This window comes from Mytilus galloprovincialis, chromosome 5 (assembly GCF_965363235.1).
Source record: "Mytilus galloprovincialis chromosome 5, xbMytGall1.hap1.1, whole genome shotgun sequence".
NCBI lineage: Eukaryota > Metazoa > Mollusca > Bivalvia > Mytilida > Mytilidae > Mytilus > Mytilus galloprovincialis.
The window spans coordinates 76,902,500-76,925,915 of NC_134842.1; the positions used below are offsets into that span (position 1 = coordinate 76,902,500).

Genomic DNA, 23,416 nt, shown 5'->3' on the forward strand with positions numbered 1-23,416 from the left:
TATTCAGTATGATCTTTGAAAAATAGAAAGCGTATGTTATAGTAATTTGATATGATATTTCCTTTATTTCTGGGACACAGACTTAAAACGCCAAATAGTTAGTATTTTATATTTCAATTTTCAAAAACAAAGTTACAATTCAACAATTCAAAAGCTCAAACATAACAAACACATTGATAACAAGTGAAATATACCAGACATGATATAGGTCTTTTTATATGTAAAGCACCGTGAATTGAACCTGGTTTTATACCTAGCTAAACCACTCACAAAAGATACCAGAGGTACAAATAAAATCATAGATCAAAAGTAAAAGTAACATTGTAAACGTACTTTTTAAAAAAAAATTTAGTATTGATTTCAGCCTGTACATAATCGAGATACAATAGTTATATATGAGATGCACCTTATCAATATTCGACGCACAAATTAACTGACAACGTCATGACAGTCGCATGTGTTTTTTTGTATAAATTAAGGAGACAAGCTCGATAATGTTAATATTTTTTATCTATTTAAATTATAAATGTCGATATTTCGTTATTTGTATTTCTCAGTATGATATATACATGTCGATATTGATATCATATTTTTGTTATTTGTATTTCCCAGTATGATATAGAAATGTAAATATTGATATCCCCATACTGTCATTTTTTTCCGTCATGTTATATCAATGTAGAAATTGATATCACCATCTTGTCAGCTACTGCATAGGTTCCTGAAATGAGAACACAAAATGTGTCAGGTTATGAGTGTCATCTTCAAAACAATATAATTTCAGTTAATATTTAACTAATGTTTTTGCTTTTATTGATATAACTCTTTTCCATATTAAAGTATTGACTTTTAAAATATTTTCTGTTTGATAAAGTTTTATAGAAATACCGGTATTCATAACTGTTGATTTTGTATGGCCTTTTCGTCTCGTCTTTCCTAATTCAGATTTTACTCTCTCCCAATTCTACCCTGGATAACATGAAGATTTTACTTTCTCCCAATTCTACCCTGGATAACGTGAAGATTTTACTCCTTCCCAATTCTACCCTGGATAACATAAAAATTTTACTATCCCAATTCTACCCTGGATAACTTAAAAATTTTACTATCCACCAACGTTACCCTGGATAACATAAAGATTTTATTCTCTTCCAATTCTACCCTGCATAACATGAAGATTTTACAATCTCTTTATTCTACCCTGGATAACCTGAAGATTTTACTTCCTCCTAATTCTACCCTGGATAACATGAATATTTTACTCTCTCCCAATTCTACCCTGGATAACATGAATCGATTGAATCAATCAATTGATTACCACATTATAATCGATGATGAGTTTGACTTGTCGAATCACGTATTTGTAATTTACTTTGATGAAGTACAAACGCAAAGCATTAGAATATCAAATGACGGGCTTGGTACTCGCTAATATATAAAAGTACGCTACACACTCAGTTTGGAAGTAAAACACTTTTTTATTCGTTTTTCATTTGTTTTAACCATGTCTTTAGCTTCCACTGTATTGTTTTTCATCGATCCATTGTATTGTAAAGCTTAACACATGATGTGTGCTTGTCCTAAGCTGAAAGGGGAAAGTTACATTTAGTTTTTTTTTTCTATCTTATTCTACGTTTTTGCAGTGGGGTAGTACTATCAAACTTAATGTTTGTATTTTAATACTTGAAGGTGTAAAGATAAACTCCGTCTATTTTTTTTAAAATAAGGTTAGATGTTTCATAATGAATCAAACATTGTTCAGTGAGAAAACATCAGGCACTTTTCAACAATATATAAACTAGCTCACCATCATTCAATGTCACTTTATGCTGATCAGGCCCATATAAGATGTATGGATATTCCTGTCCGTGTAAGTGATCAAAGAAACAAGGGCGATAATTAGCATCTGCCGCATCAATTACTACCATCCAAGTGGTGTCATTTGAACAGCCGTCATAATAACTGTTGATGTAGAAATGACGATCAACGGTTTGGTCGCTATGTCAAAAATAAAATATTTAAAAATTATATACCAAATTCTTAAAGGTAGACATATTATATATTTGGTCTTCAAATTCCCCAAATATAAATACTTATATATGTATATGTATTTATGTACCTAGCTTAGCCCTTGTACAGTTTTACTATCACTGCATCGAAGCAACCGCAAAGTTAGATTTGATGCCTGTTTTTTTGTTTCATTGAAACGTTCATTTAGAGTTACGTTTATCAAATATTTATGTATTCGAAACGTTGGGTTTACAATTTATGAGACATAGCCGCCCTACATGTAGCCATAATTGACAAATGTTATCGGCTTTTAATGCTCTTCTATTCCAAGTTGGGAATTGCCATTTAGCAGATTTGATGTGTATGCTACTGCTGATTTGTATGTAGACGACACGTCAGCCCTTCGTTACGTTCTAGTTCTAGCGTATCAATTAATGAGTCTGGTACTTTCGTGAAGTGTTAATGTTTTGAATTATTACTTGAATCATTAACATATAGGTATGTTAACATTGAAGAAGAATATGTTTTAAAAAAAGTTCTGACTTTTTATTGGTAACATGCTACTCTAAAGAAATAGAATAATTTACCCATCCATAGAGAAAAAGTTGGAGGTTGACATTTTGGTTAGGTCGTTGAAAGAACTGTTAAACAACCGTTCCATAGAAAACCAATTGGCACTTGTTGATAAGTGACCATCAAAATAGATCTGTAAACCCAATTTCCCATTTGAAAATAGCTCAACTTTTACCTAAAATGATATTATCATGATTATACAATACCATCTTTTCAGAGTGGTTGTAATTATCTAAAACAATTCATGTCACAGACATATCATGCTAGTGCAAATTCAATTTATGTCACAGACTTTAACTTTAATATAATATCCTCTAACTAAATAACTCAATGTTTGATGACTATGCTGAACGCATATTACAAAGCGAACTTCAAATTGAAGATAACATAAATAAAATTTAGTCGGCTTTTTCACGCAAAATCTAGGGTTTATATCGAAGTTATTTCACATAAGTTTGTACCTTTTCCTCATTGAAATTACACGATGGTAGGCGTTTATCGTTGTTTTTAGACACGTTTATTGTGCAAAACATACTTTGGTATGGTGCATTATCAATTTCAAATCAATTATTCATATAAAGATTATCTATTCTAGATCAGTACTTGTGTCAATTTCAGAAACCTGTATTTATATATTTCAGAAATGGTTTTCCCTGAGGTCTTCATATTAAGAGGTACTAACATAAGGTTATGTGTTTTGATAATGTTAGAGTATTTAACCCAATTTATATCTCATTTTCATGACCATAATTATATTGTATACATCATGTATATAAAACTTGGTACGGAAAACTGATCGTAGTATTAGATGAAAGTAACATTAAATATAGCAAGTGTATATTTGAGGGTTGATTGTGTCAGCAACCTATTAATGTCACCAATCTGACATTATGTGAAGTTAGAAATCCACTACTTTTCCAGCTAACGCAAATAAAACTATTGTCAGCAAACTTTTCATGTCACCAATCTACTAATGGCGAGAAAAATCGCAACGTTGATAACTAATTAGTTACTGGTCTGTTTGTCTTTTGCTTTTTTAGCCATGGCGTTATCAGTTTGTTTTCGACTTATAAGTTCGAATATCCCTCTGGTATCTTGACATCTTCAACTTGTGTAAGTTGTTTTTTACGTCAAAAGTATTAAATTCAATTGAACTTCTACCTAAGATTATCCAAGGAGTGGTATGGTTCGTCTTGATCAGTCTAGTTTTTAATGTTGTGTTTTGTGTACTTTTGTAGTTCTTTTTTGGTATCTTTCTCTTTCAGCCATGGTGTTGTCAGTTGGTTTTCGACTTATGAACGTATCTTTAGCATATTTCGACTCTCTTATAGATGCAAAATAATTCTTTTAGACTAATTTTCTTGACTGTTCAAAGTAGATTGTCTACTCGAGGGATTAAAACTTAATAAGATGTGTAGAGAACTGATTTAAAGAAATAGTAAAGTATTTGCTTTAAAATTATCTTTGTTTATTATGGTACGTAAGTTATATATAGATATAGGAAGATGTGATATGAGTGCCAATGAGAAAACTTTCAATCTTAGTAACAATTTATAAAAGTAAACCATTATGGGTCAAAGTACATTTCTGTACGACCTTCAACACGGAGGTTTGGCTCACATCGAACAGCAAGCTATAAAGGGCCTCAAAAATTACTAGACTAAAGTGTAAAACCATTCAAACGGCAATGAAAGAGTGTAATTTTTTGGAGGACACTCTCCCATCAAATATTGTATTTCTAACTGAAGTGTCTCATTGTTTGTCTTTTTGTATTTCTATTTTACACTTTATATTGTCTGTCTTTTTGTATTTCTATTTTACACATGGTATTGTTTGTCTTTTTGTTATATATTTAAAGAAACTAAACTAACTGTGTTAGATTTAAAAATATAGATTTAAATATACCTGATCAATAACCGAACCATTCCATGTGTCAATAATTGAACTTCTAAGATGTCCAACTGAACATGAGTTATCATTGCAACTGGTTTCAATTTCTTCTCCCATAGACGGCGTTCTCCATGTGTCCAATACTGACCGTTGATTTCCATTGCATGCCACAAATATTGGTTTAAATTCTAATAAAATATATACAGAGCATTATTTTTATATGAATGAACATTATGTAATATGAAGTTCTGATTAATTTAAAAATAGAAGATGTGGTATGATTCCAGAGACCAAATATCAAAGAAATTAACATTGATAGGTAACCTTCTGCATTTCGACAAAATGCAAAAAACAAGTATGAAGATAGTTTCTTCACACTAATGCGAAAAATAATGGTTTAATTCTATTTTTGAGTGTTGCAAGCGAGATAATATGCTACTTCCGGTGAGATGAATGTCACTTCAGGTCTATCATGATAGCTTCTTTCAAACTGATAGGTTCTATATACTTTAGTATAAAGAATGGGAGATAATTGGCCACTTCCGGTTTGTTAGAAGTCATTTTTAGTCTTTAGTAATCATTATGTATCTATATGACAAAATGTATGAATTCTGAGTAATTTTAGATGAAAATTTTTTTAAAAAGGCTCTTTCCGGTTTTCTCAAGGTCACTTCCGGTAGTCATTTTCCAAGGTCATTTGTCACCTAAACTTTTGTATAAGGTCAAATGCCTTTATAATGAACTTAGTTAACGTAATAATCAAATAACCTCATATCAAGACATTTCAGGGGCACCAACTCCTATAAGATGCCATTAAATTGTATCAGACTTAATGAACATGTAGCATATCTTCATAACAGTAAAGCAGACATTTTGCACTCCTTTTATGTGTATCTTTCAAAGTGTCTGAGAAAATGAAAAAGCAAGCAAAAGTCACAATTGAGAACTTGACCTAGACCTTTGACCTTGACCTCATTTTCTAAGTTAGGACCTAGGGGATTCAAATAAAAACATTCTAGGGTTATACGGTTAACGGTTGATGAGTTGAAAAACATACCGACAAATTTATTTTGTAAAGGTAGATAACTTCTATAAAATTTCATCAAATCGTCTCAATCCAAATAAGTCAAAAATTCCTGAGGACGTAACAAACAATTTGTAAAAACAATTTTGTCGATATCTTTTTTTGTTACGAAGGAGATGCACTAAGATGATAAACAGTAAATAGGGAGATAACTCTTACACAGAATTGGTTCGGCTTAACAGGGTAAAATTAAAAAGCGCATAAACTATATGATACCATATGAGAAATATCTAGAGGACATATTGCGAAACAAACATTTGTCGCAAGAACAAAATTTGGCGGAAGAAAAAAAAATAATTAAAAACCCATCAAAGAAGATAGTTTCTTCATACTAATGCGATAAATAATGGTTTAATTCTATTTTTGAGTGATGCAAGCGAGATAATATGCTACTTCCGGTGAAATGAATGTCACTTCAGGTCTCACATGATAGCTTCTTTCAAACTGATAGTTTCTATATACTTTAGTATGAAGAATGGGAGATAATTGGCCACTTCCGGTTTGTTAGAAGTCATTTTTAGTCTTCAGTAATCAGTTTATGTATCTATATGACAAAATATATGGATTCTGAGTACAATTATGTAAAACAAATTTGCAAAAAACACTTCTTCCGATTTTCTCAAGGTCACTTCCGGTAGTCATTTTTCAAAGTCATTTGTCACCTAACCTTTTGTACAAGGTCAAATGCCTTGATAATGAACTTAGTTGAGGTTATAATCAAATAACCTCATATCAAGAAATTTCTGGGGCACCAACTCCTATAGATAAAGATGCCATTAAATTGTATAAGACTTAATGTAGCATATCTTCATTACAATAAAGCAGACATTTTGCACTTGTTCTTTTATATGTATCTTTCAAAGTGTCTGAGAAAATGCAAAAACAAGCAAAAGTCACAATGGAGAACTTGACCTTGACCTTTGACCTTGACCTCATTGTCTAAGTTAGGACCTAGGGGCCTCAAATAATAATATCCCAGGCTGATACGGTTGATGAGTTGAAAACACATACCAACAAATTTATTGTGTAAGGGTAGATAACTCCTATAAAATTTCATCGAATCGCTTCGATCAAAAGTAGCCAAAAATTCCTGAGGATATAACAAACAATTTGTAAAAAGAATTTTGTTGCTATCTTTTTTTTTACGAAGGAGATGCACTAAGATGGTAAACAGTAAATAGGGAGATAACTCTTATAATGAAATAGTTCGCCTTAGCAGGGTGTAATTTAAAAGCGCATAAACTATACAATACCATATGAGAAATATCTAAGCGACATGTTGAGAAACAAAAATTTATCGCAAGAACAAAATTTGGCGGAAGAAAAAAAAATAATTATAATAATTAAAAAAACAATTGTTCGGAGAACAATTGAAGGTCTTTCCACCAAAAACAATGTATTCTTATGTTAAAGTTGTAAAATTAAGTTTAAAATGTCATTTCAATCCTCAAATGATAGCTTATTGTACGCTGAGTCCAAAAATATATGGTTTCTATACATATTTTTTTAAATAACGGAGATAATTTGTTACTTCCGGTTTGAAAAATGTTTCTTCTGATAATATTTGAATATTTAATTGACACTGATTCCAAAAATATCTAGTTCTATATACTTTTATATTAATAAAGCACAAAAATAGCTACTTCCGGTTTACACAAGGTCACTTCCGGTTTTTTTTTCAAGGTTAAATGGTTTGATACCTTTTGTCAAAAGTCTCATGGCTTCATCATGTATACATATGAGGTAAAAGCAAAGGTCAAAATCTAGAACGTCAAATTAGGCTATGACCTTGAGATCAATTTCAAGGTCATAAACCGAGGATCTCAAATCAAAAGACCATAGGTCTTAATTATATTTGGTTAATGAGTTATATTACCATACGCGTATTTTGAATACAAGAAGGGAGAAAACTCCCTTTTACGTTCAACATACCCTTGCAATCAAAATTTACATGTTACCACATGTTGCAACTAACAATTTAGAAAAAATAATTTGTCGATATCTTATACGGTTCCTGGATATGAGTGGAAATAAGCCAGATTTAAAAATTAAAATATGACCTTGACCTTTGACCTTGACATAATTTTCATTTTTTAGGACCAAGGACCTCAAATCAAAAGATTCTAGGTCTTTATCACTTATGGTTTACAAGATAGAAATGCATATCACTTATGTCAAATGCATAAGGGGAAATAACTCTCATAAGGAGCGTTCATATTGCTTCGGTCAAAATAGGACAAATCATGCAAAGGATATATCGAGCAATTTTATAAAATAAATTTGTCGTAATCTTTTACGGTTGCGAAGGAGTAGTGAACACAAGGAAAACAGTGTTTGGGGAGATAACTCCTACAAAGAAAAGTATTCGGTTACACAGGGTAAATTTCAAAACGCATAAACTGTTCGATATCATATACCAAATATCTAAGCCACATGTTGCGAAACAAATGATTATTGCAAGAACAAAATTAGGCGGAAAAAAAAATAATCAGAAGAAAAACAATAGGTCTTTCCAGAGAAAAGTGGAAAGACCTAAAAAAATAATCAGAAGAAAAACAATAGGTCTTTCTACAGAAAAGTGGAAAGACCTTATAATCAGAAAAAATACAATAAGTCTTTCCACAGAAAAGTGGAGAGACTTAATAATAATAATCAGAACAAATACAATAGTTCTTTCTACAGAAAAGTGGAAAAGTGGAAAAGTGGAAAAAAACTAATAATAATCAGAAGAAATACAATAGGTGTTATAAACAGTCAGAGAGAAAAAATCATGACATTGTGCAATACAAACAATTTTAAATTTTGAAATTATAAAGAAACTAAGGTTTTTACCCCCTCATTCAGAATTGACCTTAGATGAAGTTTGCTATTTTCAGTGTTTTATTTTATAAAGCTCTTCCATTGCTTCGGTACTTATACATTCACATTCAGTTTTTGACGTTCAGAAAGTGCAGAAAAGTGATTCGAAATTTAACGTGTTGTTTTCATTTTTTTAAAACAAATAAAATATTAAATATATTGAAAAAGAAAAGTGAAAAAAAAGGAATTTCAATACATGTACATACTTTGTGCTGGACGTTTCTTTATAAATGTTGCAGTTTGTGAAACCAGTGTTTCTGGATAGCATGATGTAGAGAGATTGCAAAACATCGTCACATAATCAAAACTTGCTGTTTCACAAAAATCGCAACTGCTGCATTGCATAGCGCAATCTATTACAGAGGCGACGATCACATCCTGTTTGATTAATTTGTTTGAAATGATCCCTTTAGATGAATTTAAATCAAATTTAGTTAATGCGTTTACAGCTGTACTGACCACTGTGTAAACAAAAGGCATAAGAAGACAGACAATGTTTGTCTCTAACAACATACTCCTTAGATTTAAAAGAATTTCCTACTAGTATCCTATCGAAATATATCTTCCAATACTTAGTAGATAATTATGACGTTTGTATTGGACATTGTTATTCTTCAAGGATTTTATTGTATAACGATTACCTTCCATTCCCAAAGGTATTGGAATTCATGATAAAAATGACATGCAATATAAAAAATTCATCATCAGTTTTTGTTTTTATTGAATACAAGTGTGGACACAAATGAGTGTGGATAGTATGTTTGAATGTTTGACAGTGTCTTACGACAAAAGGGAGTTCTATGTTTTCCTATATGATGTTATTAACTGTGTTGCACGATGACAACCAACCTGAGCATTAGGAGTATTGTTTATTTACTATTTAGTTTTTATATTCAAGACGGCCATGGAGGAGACAGTAATTACATTAATTACCAAATTATTATGATAGAATATGTTCCACATCTTTGATTTTGGATACATTTTGTAGCTAGGAGAGCAACACATAATAGGTTCATTTTTTCATGTGTTTTTTTTTTACTAAATGGGAGATGATATATAGATTTGATGACATGATATAAGGAGCCTGTAATTCAGTGGTTGTCGTTTGTTTGTGTGTTACATATTCGCCTTTCGTTTATTTTTTTGTACATAAATAAGGCTGTTAGTTTTCTCGTGTGAATTGTTTTACATTGTCATTTCGGGGCCTTTTATAGCTGATAATGGGGTATTGGCTTCGCTCATTGTTGATGGCCATATAGTGACCTGTAGTTGTTAATTTCTGTGTCATTTTGGTCTCTTGTGGAGAATTGTCTCATTGGCAATCATACCACATCTTTTTTCATATTTATTTACTTACTGTTTGTATGGTTCTATTTATATTATTTTGTGGTGGATCATCAATATTAGTAAAAAATTTTGTTAAAATGTTTCTCAGATTAGAATACATCTATTGGTTTTTAGTAATGACAATGCCTGACATGATGCTTGGGGCTAGATAATCTAGGAAGTAAACCCTTGTGTTGATTTTTATCAATTCTTTGATAATATCTCCTCCAAATCTGGTCGAAGCAAAGAAAAATTTTGACCAATATGACAATGATTTCACCAACAGAACCTTTGTGAGCATGCTTCAAAGACTCATAACTGCTCCAAAAGTAATCTGATAGAATGTCAAGCATGTCAAGTGGATATTATCAACAGCTACTTATTAATAATTAGTCTTAATATGTCTAAATATCTAAATTTTAGAAATAGTATTCAAAAGGTTATGCAAAATTATTCTCTTTTCATCTTTTTTGTGTGATATGGATACAAATATAAGTGATACATGTACTAATACAGTATTTGTTGTGATATGAAAGTGTAGTAATTAACATTTACTTTAACAATGTTAATTCACACAAATTAAGAAATAAACAAATGAATGAAAAATGTTGAACATGTACAATGAAATATAGTTTTTAGAAATCGATTAGGCCAGATAGGCCTTATAATTTTATTTTATACATAATTGAAGGACCATTTACACTCAGGACCGAGTTATCAGTAGGCAGTACAGATGTATTAAAACAACCTAGCATCATATTGCTAGTAGCAGGAGTAGCATTGTCGGGTAAATTTGGTCTTTTTTTTTAAATTTGGTCAAAGGACATATAATGCTTTTATTTCCCTATTACTAAAGCCTCGGTCACACCTTACCGGATAAGACGAACGGACGCCTAACGGATGAAAATAAAAAAATGTTCGTTGACCAAATGGTTATCCGTTGGGAGTCCGTTGATGTACAGACCGATTATAACAGACGTGTAACGGATGCATAACGGACACCCACCGGATATGCAATGTACGGCAAACGGACACATACCGGACAGAACGGATGTCGAACGTACATCCAACGGACGAGTACCGCATAAAACGGACACCTAACGAAAGCGTACCGGATAAAACGGATGAACAAGATATAAGTAAAAATCAAAGGCGACAATAATAATACATGTAAATCGAATAAATATTAAAAATGTTTCTGTGTAACTGGTTTTGGTTTGTTCTTCAAAAATTCCGCCAAAGGGCAGTGTCTGGCCTAAATAAGAAATGCTTGATTGTGAAGACGTCCCTATACTCTAAGATTGATTATGAAAAATAAGAATGCATGCACCTTAAAAAATCTGACATATCAATAATTGGCATTTCTGACGCGAAATTTTCAATTGGCATTTATCCGTTTCAGATCCGTTCATCATACGTTTTATCCGTTATACGTCAGGTAAAAGTCCGTTTCTCATCCGTTAAACATCCGTTTTATCCGTTGAACGTCCGTAAGAAGTCCGTTGGTGAATTTATCTTCCAGACCTCCAACGGATGTATAACGGACATGTAACTGTTACAAAACGGAAACGAAACGGACGAGTACCGTACAAAACGGACGCCTAACGGACGTTCAACGGACATTTTATCCGTTGGACGTCCGTTCAAAGTTTTGAACATGCTCAAAATTTTCCACCGGACAGAACGGACGTCGACGGATAAAACGTACGCTTAACGGACATGCAACGGATATGGACGGACCTCAACGGATACGAACGGACGTCTAATGGACATGAACGGATTGAAAAAAAGTTATCCGTGACCGAGGCTTTACATTGTACATAAAGGTGATACTTCTTTGTCAAATCCTTGTACATGAGAGTTGTCGGTCAAATCTTTATATCACAAAGAATGTATTGCATAACAATGAACTGAGCTCAAAGCAAAGTACTTTAATAATACACTTAGACAAAGAGCTAAATCCAGTGTTATACTTTGTATTATTATTATGGCACCCTCAACGGAGTTGGGGTGACGTATTGATATTCTACGTTTCTTTTTTCTTCCTATTGTTATGGCACCCTCAACGGAGTTAGGGTGACATATTGTTATTGTTCGTTTCTTTTTGTCTTATTGTGGCACCCTCAACGGAATTGGGGTGACACATTGTTATTGTTCGTTTCTTTTTTATGTCACCCGATCGACAATGTCGGGTGACATATTGCTTTTCCTCCGTTTCTTTTTATTATTATTATTATTATTATGTCACCCGATCGACAATAGGGAAAAAGAAACAGAGGAAAAGCAATATGTCACCCGACATTGTCGATCGGGTGACATAATAAGAACTAAGCAAAAACAATAAGTCTCCAGACTTTATTTGGGAGACTTAATAAGAGCAATTTTAAATATCAGGAGTAAATTTAACGCAGATCTATCAATTGGCTTTAAACATTTTACTTTGAATTAACAGGACTTTTGTGATACAACAGTTTGAGATAACTGTAGTGTACTGTTAAAAGTACATGTAGTACTATAAATTTTTGGTAGATTATTTCATAGCAATACATATGATTCTGCTATGCATTTTTTTGTACTATTAGTATTATATTTCAAACACGACCCAGATTTCAGATGAGACAATTTGTATTATTCAATAACAGATTTAAGAGGTACTCACTGCACCATTCAGTATTAAAATGTGTTCGTTTCTATTGGGAATAGCTTGCCATTGAAGTGTGCATAAATACATGTGTAAAATCGTGTAAACGTGATTACAAGAAAACTAGAACCTTTTAGTGCATGCATATTTTATGTTTGATGAAACAAAAAGCATCAAGTCAACCTAAAATATCTGAGATTTTAAATACTCAATGGAGTATTGTTAAAAGGTAACCACTACTGATCATGAAGCGTACATCCTTTCTTATTAATATTGTCAAAAGCTTAAAACTTTCCCGCAACAATCTTTTGCCTTTGAATCTATTATTAATTTTAAAATAAAGAAGCATTCTGAGAGTATTGCATGACAAGAAAACCATGTTTGCTAATATTGTCAATTTAAAAAAAAAAAAAAATGGATTTGCCATTACAAGCAATAGCGGATGGCACCCGTTCCCTATTGCCAGGCAAGCGGCAGCCATTTCAAAAATTCCAAAGTCAAAGAGTGCATCTACACATGCAAATTAACATTTTTGTGAAGTTTCATTAAGTATGGAGCATTTGGATAATTTGGACATTTTTGCTGTTTCCATGGTTACGGCGGCCATTTTGAAAATTCCATCTTCAAAATGCAACTCTGTCCATGCCAGTTACCATTTCTGTAAAGTTTGATCAAGTTTTACAGCATTTTATTTTATTTTAAAATTTTTGACCTTAAGTTTTTACATTGTTTCCATGGTAACAACAGCCATTTTTGAAATTTTAACTCCAAATGCCACATCTTCCAATGTTGCTCATCTTTACTGTGAAGTTTCATTAGGTTTGGAGCAAATTTTTGGTGAAGTTTCCATGGCAACATAGTAGTTCTAAAGATCACCAAAATCCTTCCAACACCAGTATATAGTGGGCACCTACATTGTATTGAAATATAATGATTCTGAGTTTAAGCATATCGAAACAGTTAACCAAAACCAAAAACTGGAATTTTTCACATTTGTTCCGTTTCCATGGTAACGGCAGCTATCTTGAACTATTACATGCTTCCTGCAACACTCCACCTGGGGGTCCTCAATATAGTAGAGTTCCATCAACATTGGTCCATTGCATTTTGAAATGGACAAAATGTATGGAAGAAAAATAATAAGAAATATTCATTAAGAAAATGCTGGTTTGATGTTTTTTACTATAAGGTCAATGCTAAACTTTTCTCCAGTTTCCATGGCAATGGCAGCCATTTTGCAGAAGCTAAGTACTGTTGGTACCTCGGGGCACCACTGCCAACATTTACATAAAATTTCATTAGGTTGGCTCTTATAACGAAAGTTTTAGAATTTTGATTTTTTTTTTACATTTTATCAGTTTCCATGGCAACGGCAGCCATCTTGATGATGCCATACCCCGATTGCACAATTCCATATTGTGGTCCTCACTATGGTATTGTTCCATCAATATTGTTCAAGCCAATTCTGAGAAATAGCATGGAAAAGAAAGTGTGGAAGAATAAATATAAGAAAACAAGAGGCTCTCAAGAGCCTGAATCGCTCACCTTCAATTTTTTTGTTTAAATCATTCATCAATGATTATTTTTGCTTTTCAGTGTGTGCTAAATTATGCCATTCAAACATTCTTTGTATCTGTCATATTTTCTTCACAGGCAAAATTAATGCATTTTACCCCTAGCAACATTGGCTATTTTTCTTGAAGTAAAAGGAAATGAAAGAACATTTAAAATTAATAATAGTTAGAGTTATCTCTCTTTGCATATTTTAAGTCAGTGTGTAGAAACCAAAAAAAAATAACTAAATCTATATAAATTAAGTTAATTATCTCCCTTCAAATATTTCAGACCAAGAATATCTTCCTTTATGCACATTCTCTGGTCATGTATACTGGATCTGTGTAAAGTTTAATTAATATCGGTACAGTCATTTAGTAGGAGTTGTGCTTATCTCCCTTGAAAAAAAATCTTACCAGAAATATCTTCCTTCATGCACATCTACAGGTTGTGTACAAAAACTGTGTAAAGTTTCATAAATATTGATTAATCTGGTTAGAAGTAGTTGCGCTTACAGACTTGTTGGCATTTATAGCTATATTTAACTAAGTAAAATCAATTATCTCCCTTAAAATAATTCCGACCAGAAATATTTTCCTTCATGCACATCATCAAGTTGTGTACTACAACTGTGTGAAGTTTCATTAATATTGGTCCATCCATTAAGGAGGAGTTGCGTTTACGAGACATATGGACAGACAGACGGACGGACAGGGTGATTCCTATATACTTCCCCAAAACTTTGTTTTTTGGGGGGTATAAAAAACACAAATTAATACAAGTTACCCTAAGGATTGTTAAGTTTTAAGTTAATGTGAAATTGGTTCAGTAGTTTAAGAGAAAAAGATTTTTTTAAGTTAGCAAACAATGAAAAATTGTGTAAAATTATCATTAAAGGGCAATAACTCCTTAAGGCGTCAACTGGCATTTTTAGTCATTAAACTTATTTGTAGATCTTACTTTGATAAACATTTTTGTTGTTTACAGTTTATCTCTATCTATAAACACTGGACACTTTTAATTTGCAAAACACTCATTTGCAAATCCGCCGCCGCCTCAAACAAGAGCTACAATATCATGTATATAACCAAAATGTGCGGAATTACATGGGATTCAATAATTTCATTGGTTTTATACTGTTACTTTCATATTTATTTTGCAATTTGAATTATAAAAACATGGGATTTTCAATATCCCATGGGACAGGGCAAAATCCCATGGGATTTACCATTATCCCATGGGATTTTGGTTAAATCCCATGGGATTTTTTTTTGGTCCCCATGGGACAAAATAAAATCCTATGGGATTAAAATTATAAATATATATATATAAATATAAAGTTATGTGTATGTTACAATGAATGCTGTTTGGTAGTAAAATGTTTTAAATGTATACGAGTTTTTTTTATATTTTTTATATATACATATATATAATTTTTTTTAAATTTTGTCACAAACATGTTTTTTATTTGTTTATATGACAATAAATATTATTCTTATTTTGGAATGTAAAATAATAATATTTTACAGTCAAAGAATAAAGTCCTTTCACTGAAACAAAATGATGAAATTTCTAAATAAATGAAAAAATATTGTTTTGAAATCTTTGTCTTGTTTATTCTATTATGAAAAATAGAACTGAAAAAATATTTCATATTCTGACTGAATAGTTCACTCTTTTCATGAGGTAAGATTTTCTTTGTTATAGGTTCATTGCAATACTTGTATAGGCAAACAATTTGAATTATATATAACTTTGTGGTGTACATAATAGTATGCTTATAATTGCAAATTTATAATATAAACACTTTTTGTTAAAGTTTTTGCTTTCTTTATTCACAGCTTGCTATGTACAATTATTCAGTCCACTATATAAGAGTGAAGTCAATAAATAATTTCATTCACTAGAATATTCCTGCAATTCTTAGACAAAACATTTTTTCAATCTGTTCTTCAAAGATCTTCCTCTGTACATCTTTATTGAATGGAGAGATTCAAATGAGAAGACAAAGCAAGTTTATTTGGACAACAACATTCTAATATCTTGCTCATTCGTTCCATCTTTCAATTGATAATTACATTGTTGTATTTATATGATCAAGTTCTTGTGCATCAATGATCGTGATGATATGACTCCTTTTTGTTTATAGTCATCATGTTGAAATTTCCTCTTTCAAATAAATGTAGGAAAAAACATGTTCCATTTCAAATTAATAAAAAAGTCGCACTATGGAGAAAAATATCAGCTTTAAGTTTTCCGTTCAGTATTGATCTGTGAATGATGACCATGAAAATCCAGATTTCTGACCTACAAATACAAAAACTCAAAAATTATCAGTGAAGAGATCAATAAAATGGCTATTTTATCATGTTTATGATTAATATGATAAACTTTCATTTAAATATTCAAGTACTAAATTACAGAAATCGCTTAAATTTTATAATAGTTTAGTTAAAGTACAGCTTATTTAAAATTATAATAAAAAATATAGGCCACCGATGAGTTAAATAAGATATTACATTTTTAATGCCAAAAAATGGCTTTTTTGCACCAAAGGGAGATAATTTGGAGCTTTTTCAATGATATATGCATTTTAAAAGTCATCTGGGGCCAAACCAAATTGATTGTTTTGAATGATTTGGTGTACCATATGATAAAGATATAAATAAATTTTTCTGAAATTGTTATACCCTAGAGCCTCCTTAAATGTCATTTGATCTCTATTGGAGAAATGTCTCATTGGAAATCAGACTGCTAAGTGTTTCTTATTTTTATATCAACCCAGCCATATTATACCTGTCTAATATCAGGAGCTTGTACATAGTTCAGTGGTTGATGTTGGTTCATAGCCGTCATTTTTATTTTTCATAATTTTTTGTTTTTATAAATTAGTCTGGTATATTTGACGTTTGAATTGATGCTCTGTTTCAAATTTGGTTAGTGTTGACTTTTATAGATTACTATAACATGTATAGGGTATGGGTTTTCTCATTACTTACAGGTCATCAATGGCCTCTAATAAGTAATTACAATGCTTACATCCACTAAATTGAACTCTGATGGGTAGTTTTCTCTTTCATCATACCACATCTTATTTTAATAAATATTTAATTATTATTCAAGGACAAAAATTTTTATAACAGTGGACTTACCATTTAGGCTTTGTTGACCTCTGTAAATCTTATTTTGTTGATAATTTCTTCTGTTTATAGTTTCCCCTTTATCTTTCATGTTCTTGCCCTACACATAAAAGGGTAAACATCATTTAATGACAAAAATAACTACTACATGTATTACATAATTAGTAGGCAACTGAAAATTTTGTCTTATTTGTATATAACATCAACTTACTCATCATTCTTGCTGTTCAATATCATGAATATTATCATTATTCTATGAATATGAGGTCACAGTAAAATTAACCTTGGCAGGCAGACATCTTTTTTTATATGATACCTTGTAGTCATTCCATACAACAAGTAGACCTATGCTTAAAAAATCTAAGGCCAAAATTAAAAATATGTTTGTTTCCCCTCCCCCCACACGGGTCAAAAATAAGCGCCCGGGTCAAAAAATTATTTTCCACAAAAAAATCGAAATTATTTTTTTCCTGAAAATAATTTGTTTCCATTTTTGGAAAGTGCTTGAAAGCAGAAGGATTGATAATCTAAATAAATACACTCAAATTGAGCACAAACAACTGATAAGTGGCCTGGACTGGACAAGTCAAACCATTCATGTGACCATGCTATGACAATCACATCCAGTTAAAAAAAAATAGAGGCTCTCAAGAGCCTGTGTCGCGCACCTGTTAATGTGTTTACTGATGTCGGCCATCTTCGTTGGTAGGCGGGGTCATTAGACACTTTTTTTTTAAATAGATACCCTAGTATTATGATTGTGGCCAAGTTTGGTTAAATTTGGCCAAGTAGTTTAAGAAATGATTTTTATACAAGTTACAAAAATGACGAAAAGTTGTTCAATATTGACTATAAAGGGCAATAACTCCTTAAGGGGTCCTCTAACAATTTTGATCATGCTGACTTATTTGTAGATCTTACTTTGCTGAACATTATTGCTGTCTACAGTTTATCTCTATCTATAATAGTATTCAAGATAATAACCAAAAACTGCAAAATTACCTTAAAATCACCAATTTTAGGGCAGCAACCCAACAACAGGTTGTCCAATTCAACTGAAAATTTGTGAGGGGATATATCTTATTCTGATGGACATTTAAATCTTGAAAGATTTGCCCTAAATGTCTTAGTTTCAAAGATATAAAGCAAAACCTGCATTTTACCACTATGTTCTAATTTTAGCCATGTCGGCCATTTTGTTTGGTAGGCTGAGTCATCGGACACAATTTTTAAACTACAAACCACAATGATAACTGTGGCCAAGTTTGGTTAAATTTGGCAAAGTAGTTTCAGAGAAGAAGATTTTTAAAAAAGTTACAAAAAATTATGAAAAGTTGTTAAAAATTGACTATAAAGGGCAATAACTCCTTAAGGGGTCGACTGACAATTTTGATCATGTTGACTTGTTTGTAGGTCTTACTTTGCTGAACATTATTGCTTTTACAGTTTATCTCTATCTATAATAGTATTCAAGATAATAACCAAAAACTGCAAAATTTCCTTAAAATAACCATTTCACAGGCAGCAGCCCATCAACAGGTTGTCCGATTCGTCTGAAAATTTAAGGGCAGATAGATCTTGACCTGATCAACAATTTTACCCCATGTCAGATTTGCTCTAAATGCTTTGGTTTTTGAGTTATAAGCCAAAAACTGCATTTTACCCCTATGTTCTATTTTTAGCCATGGTGGCCATCTTGGTTGGTTTGACAGGTCACGCCACACATTTTTTAAACTAGATACCCCAAGGATGATTGTGGCCAAGTTTGGTAGAATTTGGCCAAGTAGTTTCAGAGGAGAAGATTTTTGTAAAAGTTTACAGACGACGGATGCAGGACGACAGACGACGAACGCCAAGTGATGAGAAAAGCTCACTTGACCTTTCAGGTCAGGTGAGCTAAAAAAAACCTGCCTTCCTGGTCTGTTTACAAAGGGTAGACCCGGGGAGGGGAAACAGACATTCTTTTAAATGTGGCCTGATAAAATGACAAAACCAAGAAAACTTATCATTGACCAAAGAACAATAAAATGCGGTCATGGTTTATATATGAATCTGCCATTCAGACATGCACACCTTACAATTGTTTCATATCTACCAAATATAATCTACCTGTAACTTTAAACATATGATAAACTGACAAAACAATGCAGTGTTTCATTGACCAATGAACCATGCATGAAAATGAGGTCAAGTTCATATAAAATATGACAGACAGCTAAGTGCATCTTACAATTATTTCATTCACTAAATAAAGGGGCCTTATTGCTTACAGTATCGACCAAACCACAAAAACTAAATATTTTCAAAGTTCCTTATACCCTGCCAATTTGTTATGGTTGTGCCTGTTCCAAGTCAGGATCCGATAATTCAGTGATCGTCGTTTGTTTATGTGTAACATATCTGTTTTTCAATTTTTTTGTACATAAATTAGGTTGTTAGTTTTCAACTTTCAACTTGGCTATCATGTGTAAAATCATACAAGTGTTGGGAAAACAGGAAGTTGTCGAGTGATGAATCTGAAAATGCATCACACGGTATAGCTGACTTATTTAACCCTGAAACCAAATTTCAGAAATCCTTTTATTGTAGTTCCTAAGGAAAATGGGACGAAAAATATTCATCGGACGGACTGACTGACGCACGCAAGGATGGATGGACAGACAGGGGTAAAACAGTATACCCCCCCTTTTTTAAAGTGGGGGCATAATTTTAATACGGGGCTATAAAAACCCATGCAAGATGTCAAAACAAAAAGAAGTAACCTAATTCTTACTTGTTAGGGGCTATTTATTTATTGTCGGTTATACATATAACAATACAACATATTAAAGGTCTGTAGAGCTTTTATCCGACATACATATATATGACAAGCACAATACATTTGTACATGAAACATAAAGCTCATCACTGAGATAGTAGTCTCAGATAGAGGGAGGCGGGGTAAACCAAACTCCCCTATTCAATCTGAATGCAGGACAGAAAGTCACAGTCAAAAAGTCACACACTGTCACAGGACAAAAAGTCACAATTTAGTTTTGAGATTATTTTTCTTTGAACAAGAAAACACTCTTTTTGTATTTTTCTTGAAGTTTTATACATGAACATGATGTAGCAACTTTAAATTAAAATTTATTAAAAACAAATAAATCAGTGCATTAGGTTTGCGCACATTACCATTACATTTGCGCACAAAAATCATTACGTTTGTGTGCAGGTTTTGATTACATTTGCACGCATTTTTTAACATGTAAATATAAAAAAAAAGATATAGTATGATTGCCTTTTACAGCTGACTATGCGGTATGGGCTTTACCTCGGGCTTTGCTCATTGTTGAAGGCTGTTTGGTGACCTATGGTTGTTAATGTCTGTGTCATTTTGGTCTCTTGTGGACAGTTGTCTCATTGGCAATCATACCATACCTTCTTTATATTGGCTTATGGTTGAAGGCCGTAAAGACCTCTAGTTGTTAATGTCTGTGTCATTTTGGTCTCTTGTGGACAGTTGTCTCATTGGCAATCATACCACATCTTCTTTTTTATATTATGAACAATTTCCTAAAATTAAAAATGAATATATGTAATAAAAAGAAGATATTTCAAAATCTTTTTTCATTTATATTCAATCAATTGTCAACAAATTGTTTGTGACTTTTTGTCCTATCAACTTTGTTACTTTATGCCTGAGTTTGACATGTGTTTGACTTTTTGTCCTGTGACTTTTTGTCGGAATGTCCTGTGACTTTCTGTTTTTGCAGAAGTCCAGGGAGTGTTAAAAAATCACATGTGCAAGTTGAGAGTCAACACTTACACAGGGACTACACAATACTTTTTCAGAATGTCAGCAAAAAAGAATCACTGGTGACAGGGGAGTGTAACCGATGAATTGATCCTGAATCAGATAAGATTTTCCCGGTACGTCTAAACACCGCTCAGGAGGACCTCCTGGGTGCACACATGCAGGGCATACAAAGTGCACTCATGGCAGACCCTATATAGTCGCCGTCGTATCTGCACACATGATGGATGTATATATTCGTTATAGATCGTCATACACTTCTCATTTTAGAGTTAAATTTGCAAGCAACCTCTTAAGATTCTAAAATAATAATGCTACTAAAAATATATTATTTCCCCCAATTTTCGCAATTTTTTCGCCATATAAAATATTTAGGCGACTGTGCTTTTAGTGAATATAAACGATGACGAGGCCTCACGAATAAATTTAAATATGAAATATACTGGAACATCGATTAGCATAGATCGAGCAGCAGAGTAAACTTCCACATAAATCTCGAAGTTATTTACGCCGGATAATATAGACTGTGCTCCTGAATAAAGTTGTCAAATACATTAATTTGTGTTTTTTACTTCTACAAGAAATTTGATTCAAATGCTAACTACGCACCATTTGCTGAGCAGAGAATCATTCTAAGCCAGGAACCGTCTATACTAACTGATAACAGTAAGAATAAAAAGTCTCTGTAAAAAGGCAGTCAATACTAACAGAACTGTATTAACTTAATGATACATGTACATCAAGATCCAGCACCTCACCAAGCACCCTTGCCTTGCATACTGAGATGGCAAACTGGTGTGTGTCAGTATTTTAATATAAAACTGCGTAGGTTCATATCGTTTGATTCAACGTTTGTTTGGTTATTTTTTAAGGATCGTTGTAAAATTATATCTAAATCTTTGTTAAAATCACGGGGGGGTAACTTCGATATTTTTTTGGTAGGGGTGTGCCATTTTTGCCTCAAAAAACGTACCCATTTTAATATAACATTCACTGAAATTCAGTACCTATAGTTATATAAATATTTAAGAAAGAATGACCTATATTTATATACAATATTTAAAATATGACCCATGCTTATATATATATATATATATATATATATAAGCACTAACTCATCATCACTCCCTGATAATTCATAAATATACCAGCTACCCTTAAGTTTTTATATGAATTGACATCGTTTGGTGCACATTTGGGAACTTATTTGAAAGGTGAACTTTCAAATGAATTGATTCAATTTAATATTAATTGACCATTAATAATGTAAGATTCTCAATACCGGTAGCATATTTATATATGATATGTAGATCATACCCCAAATCAATATACAGTTATCAAACGTAAATGCATTTTAATATAGGATGTCATTAAAAAGGAGGCCCATTTTTATATAAAATCTCGCAAAATTATGACCCATATTTTTGGCACATCCCTGTATACCCAATAACAGGAAGTTACCCCCCCGTGGTTAAAATACGATTTTAAATTGTTCAATTCTTTCTATTTCATAATTTTGTCAAAGTCTACTTTTTAAAGTTTTAAATTTTACAGAAAAAATGAATATTCCAATTTGATTTGAAGAAAATCTTTTTGAACTGTCATGACATGGTGTTGCAAAGCTGATTACAGGTAACTATAACATATAGTAATTTTCCATTACGACAGTGCGCGTGTATTCTCGGGTGTGTATAACGTATAGTTTTCTAGAGAACATCCTGTCTACGTGTAATACAGATTGATGACATTATACAACATTTCTTTGGTTAAATGTGATAAGGTATCTGTGTCCATTCCCTATTTCAACACCACTAATTTTTCGAAGAAAAAAAAAAAAAAAAATTATATGAAATTAAGAAGAAAAGTAGCAAATATAAACTTCAGTAATTGCGCATTGAGTAAACATAATTCCAATATTGCATGAACAAATCCGTGAGAAAACGTATATATACATGTATGAATAAATATGTGTTTTAAAAGACCTATTGGCATTATTTCACACTAGGACCTAAGATAACTAGAACTAAGCAATGGTTGATCCAGAAATTTTCATAAGTGGGGACTCATTGACTGCCTTAGAGGGGTCACGTCCAGTCATGCTTCCGTGATTCCCTATATAATCTACCATTTGTTTCCCAAGATTTAGGAGGGGGGCTGGTACACACATATACAAATGTATATATAAATATACCTCTGCGGCGGAGCCAGCCATTTGAAAAGAAGGGGGTCTCAACCCAGGACAAAAGGGGGAGGGGGTGGTTCCAACCATATGTCCCCATTCAAATACATTGATCGTTCAAAAAAAGGGGTGGTTCCAACCCCCGAAACCCTCCCCCTGGATCCGCCACTGATACCTAGTATGCATATAATTAAGAACAGCTTTGAATATATGCATATAAAATAATGGTACGTTTAAAAACCGTTCAGGATCTCCTGGTTGCAAACAGGACATTAAGTAACTTAGGACATGTATATATAATAGTAAGAGTTCAGGGTATACATTCGATAACTAACATATTTTATAATTTTGTAATTTTTGTTTT

The 23,416-nt window shown here is 32.3% G+C and overlaps 1 protein-coding gene and 1 long non-coding RNA gene across 2 annotated transcripts; both read right to left on the reverse strand.

Annotated features, from left to right (window-relative positions):
* Nucleotides 1–620: 620 nt before the first annotated feature.
* On the reverse strand, nucleotides 621–4,655 carry LOC143074732 (uncharacterized). Its single transcript, XM_076250045.1, has 4 exons — nucleotides 4,489–4,655; nucleotides 2,598–2,758; nucleotides 1,808–1,998; nucleotides 621–721 (listed from the first exon to the last, which is right to left on the reverse strand). The coding sequence occupies exons 1-4, from the start codon at nucleotides 4,588–4,590 to the stop codon at nucleotides 669–671; spliced, it is 507 nt and encodes a 168-aa protein (XP_076106160.1). The 5' UTR covers nucleotides 4,591–4,655; the 3' UTR covers nucleotides 621–668.
* An 11,089-nt stretch (nucleotides 4,656–15,744) lies between these two features.
* Nucleotides 15,745–21,252, reverse strand: LOC143076432 (uncharacterized). Its single transcript, XR_012978646.1, has 3 exons — nucleotides 20,886–21,252; nucleotides 17,090–17,177; nucleotides 15,745–16,244 (listed from the first exon to the last, which is right to left on the reverse strand). It is a non-coding gene; the product is annotated as an uncharacterized LOC143076432 (long non-coding RNA).
* Between the last annotated feature and the right edge of the window lie 2,164 nt (nucleotides 21,253–23,416).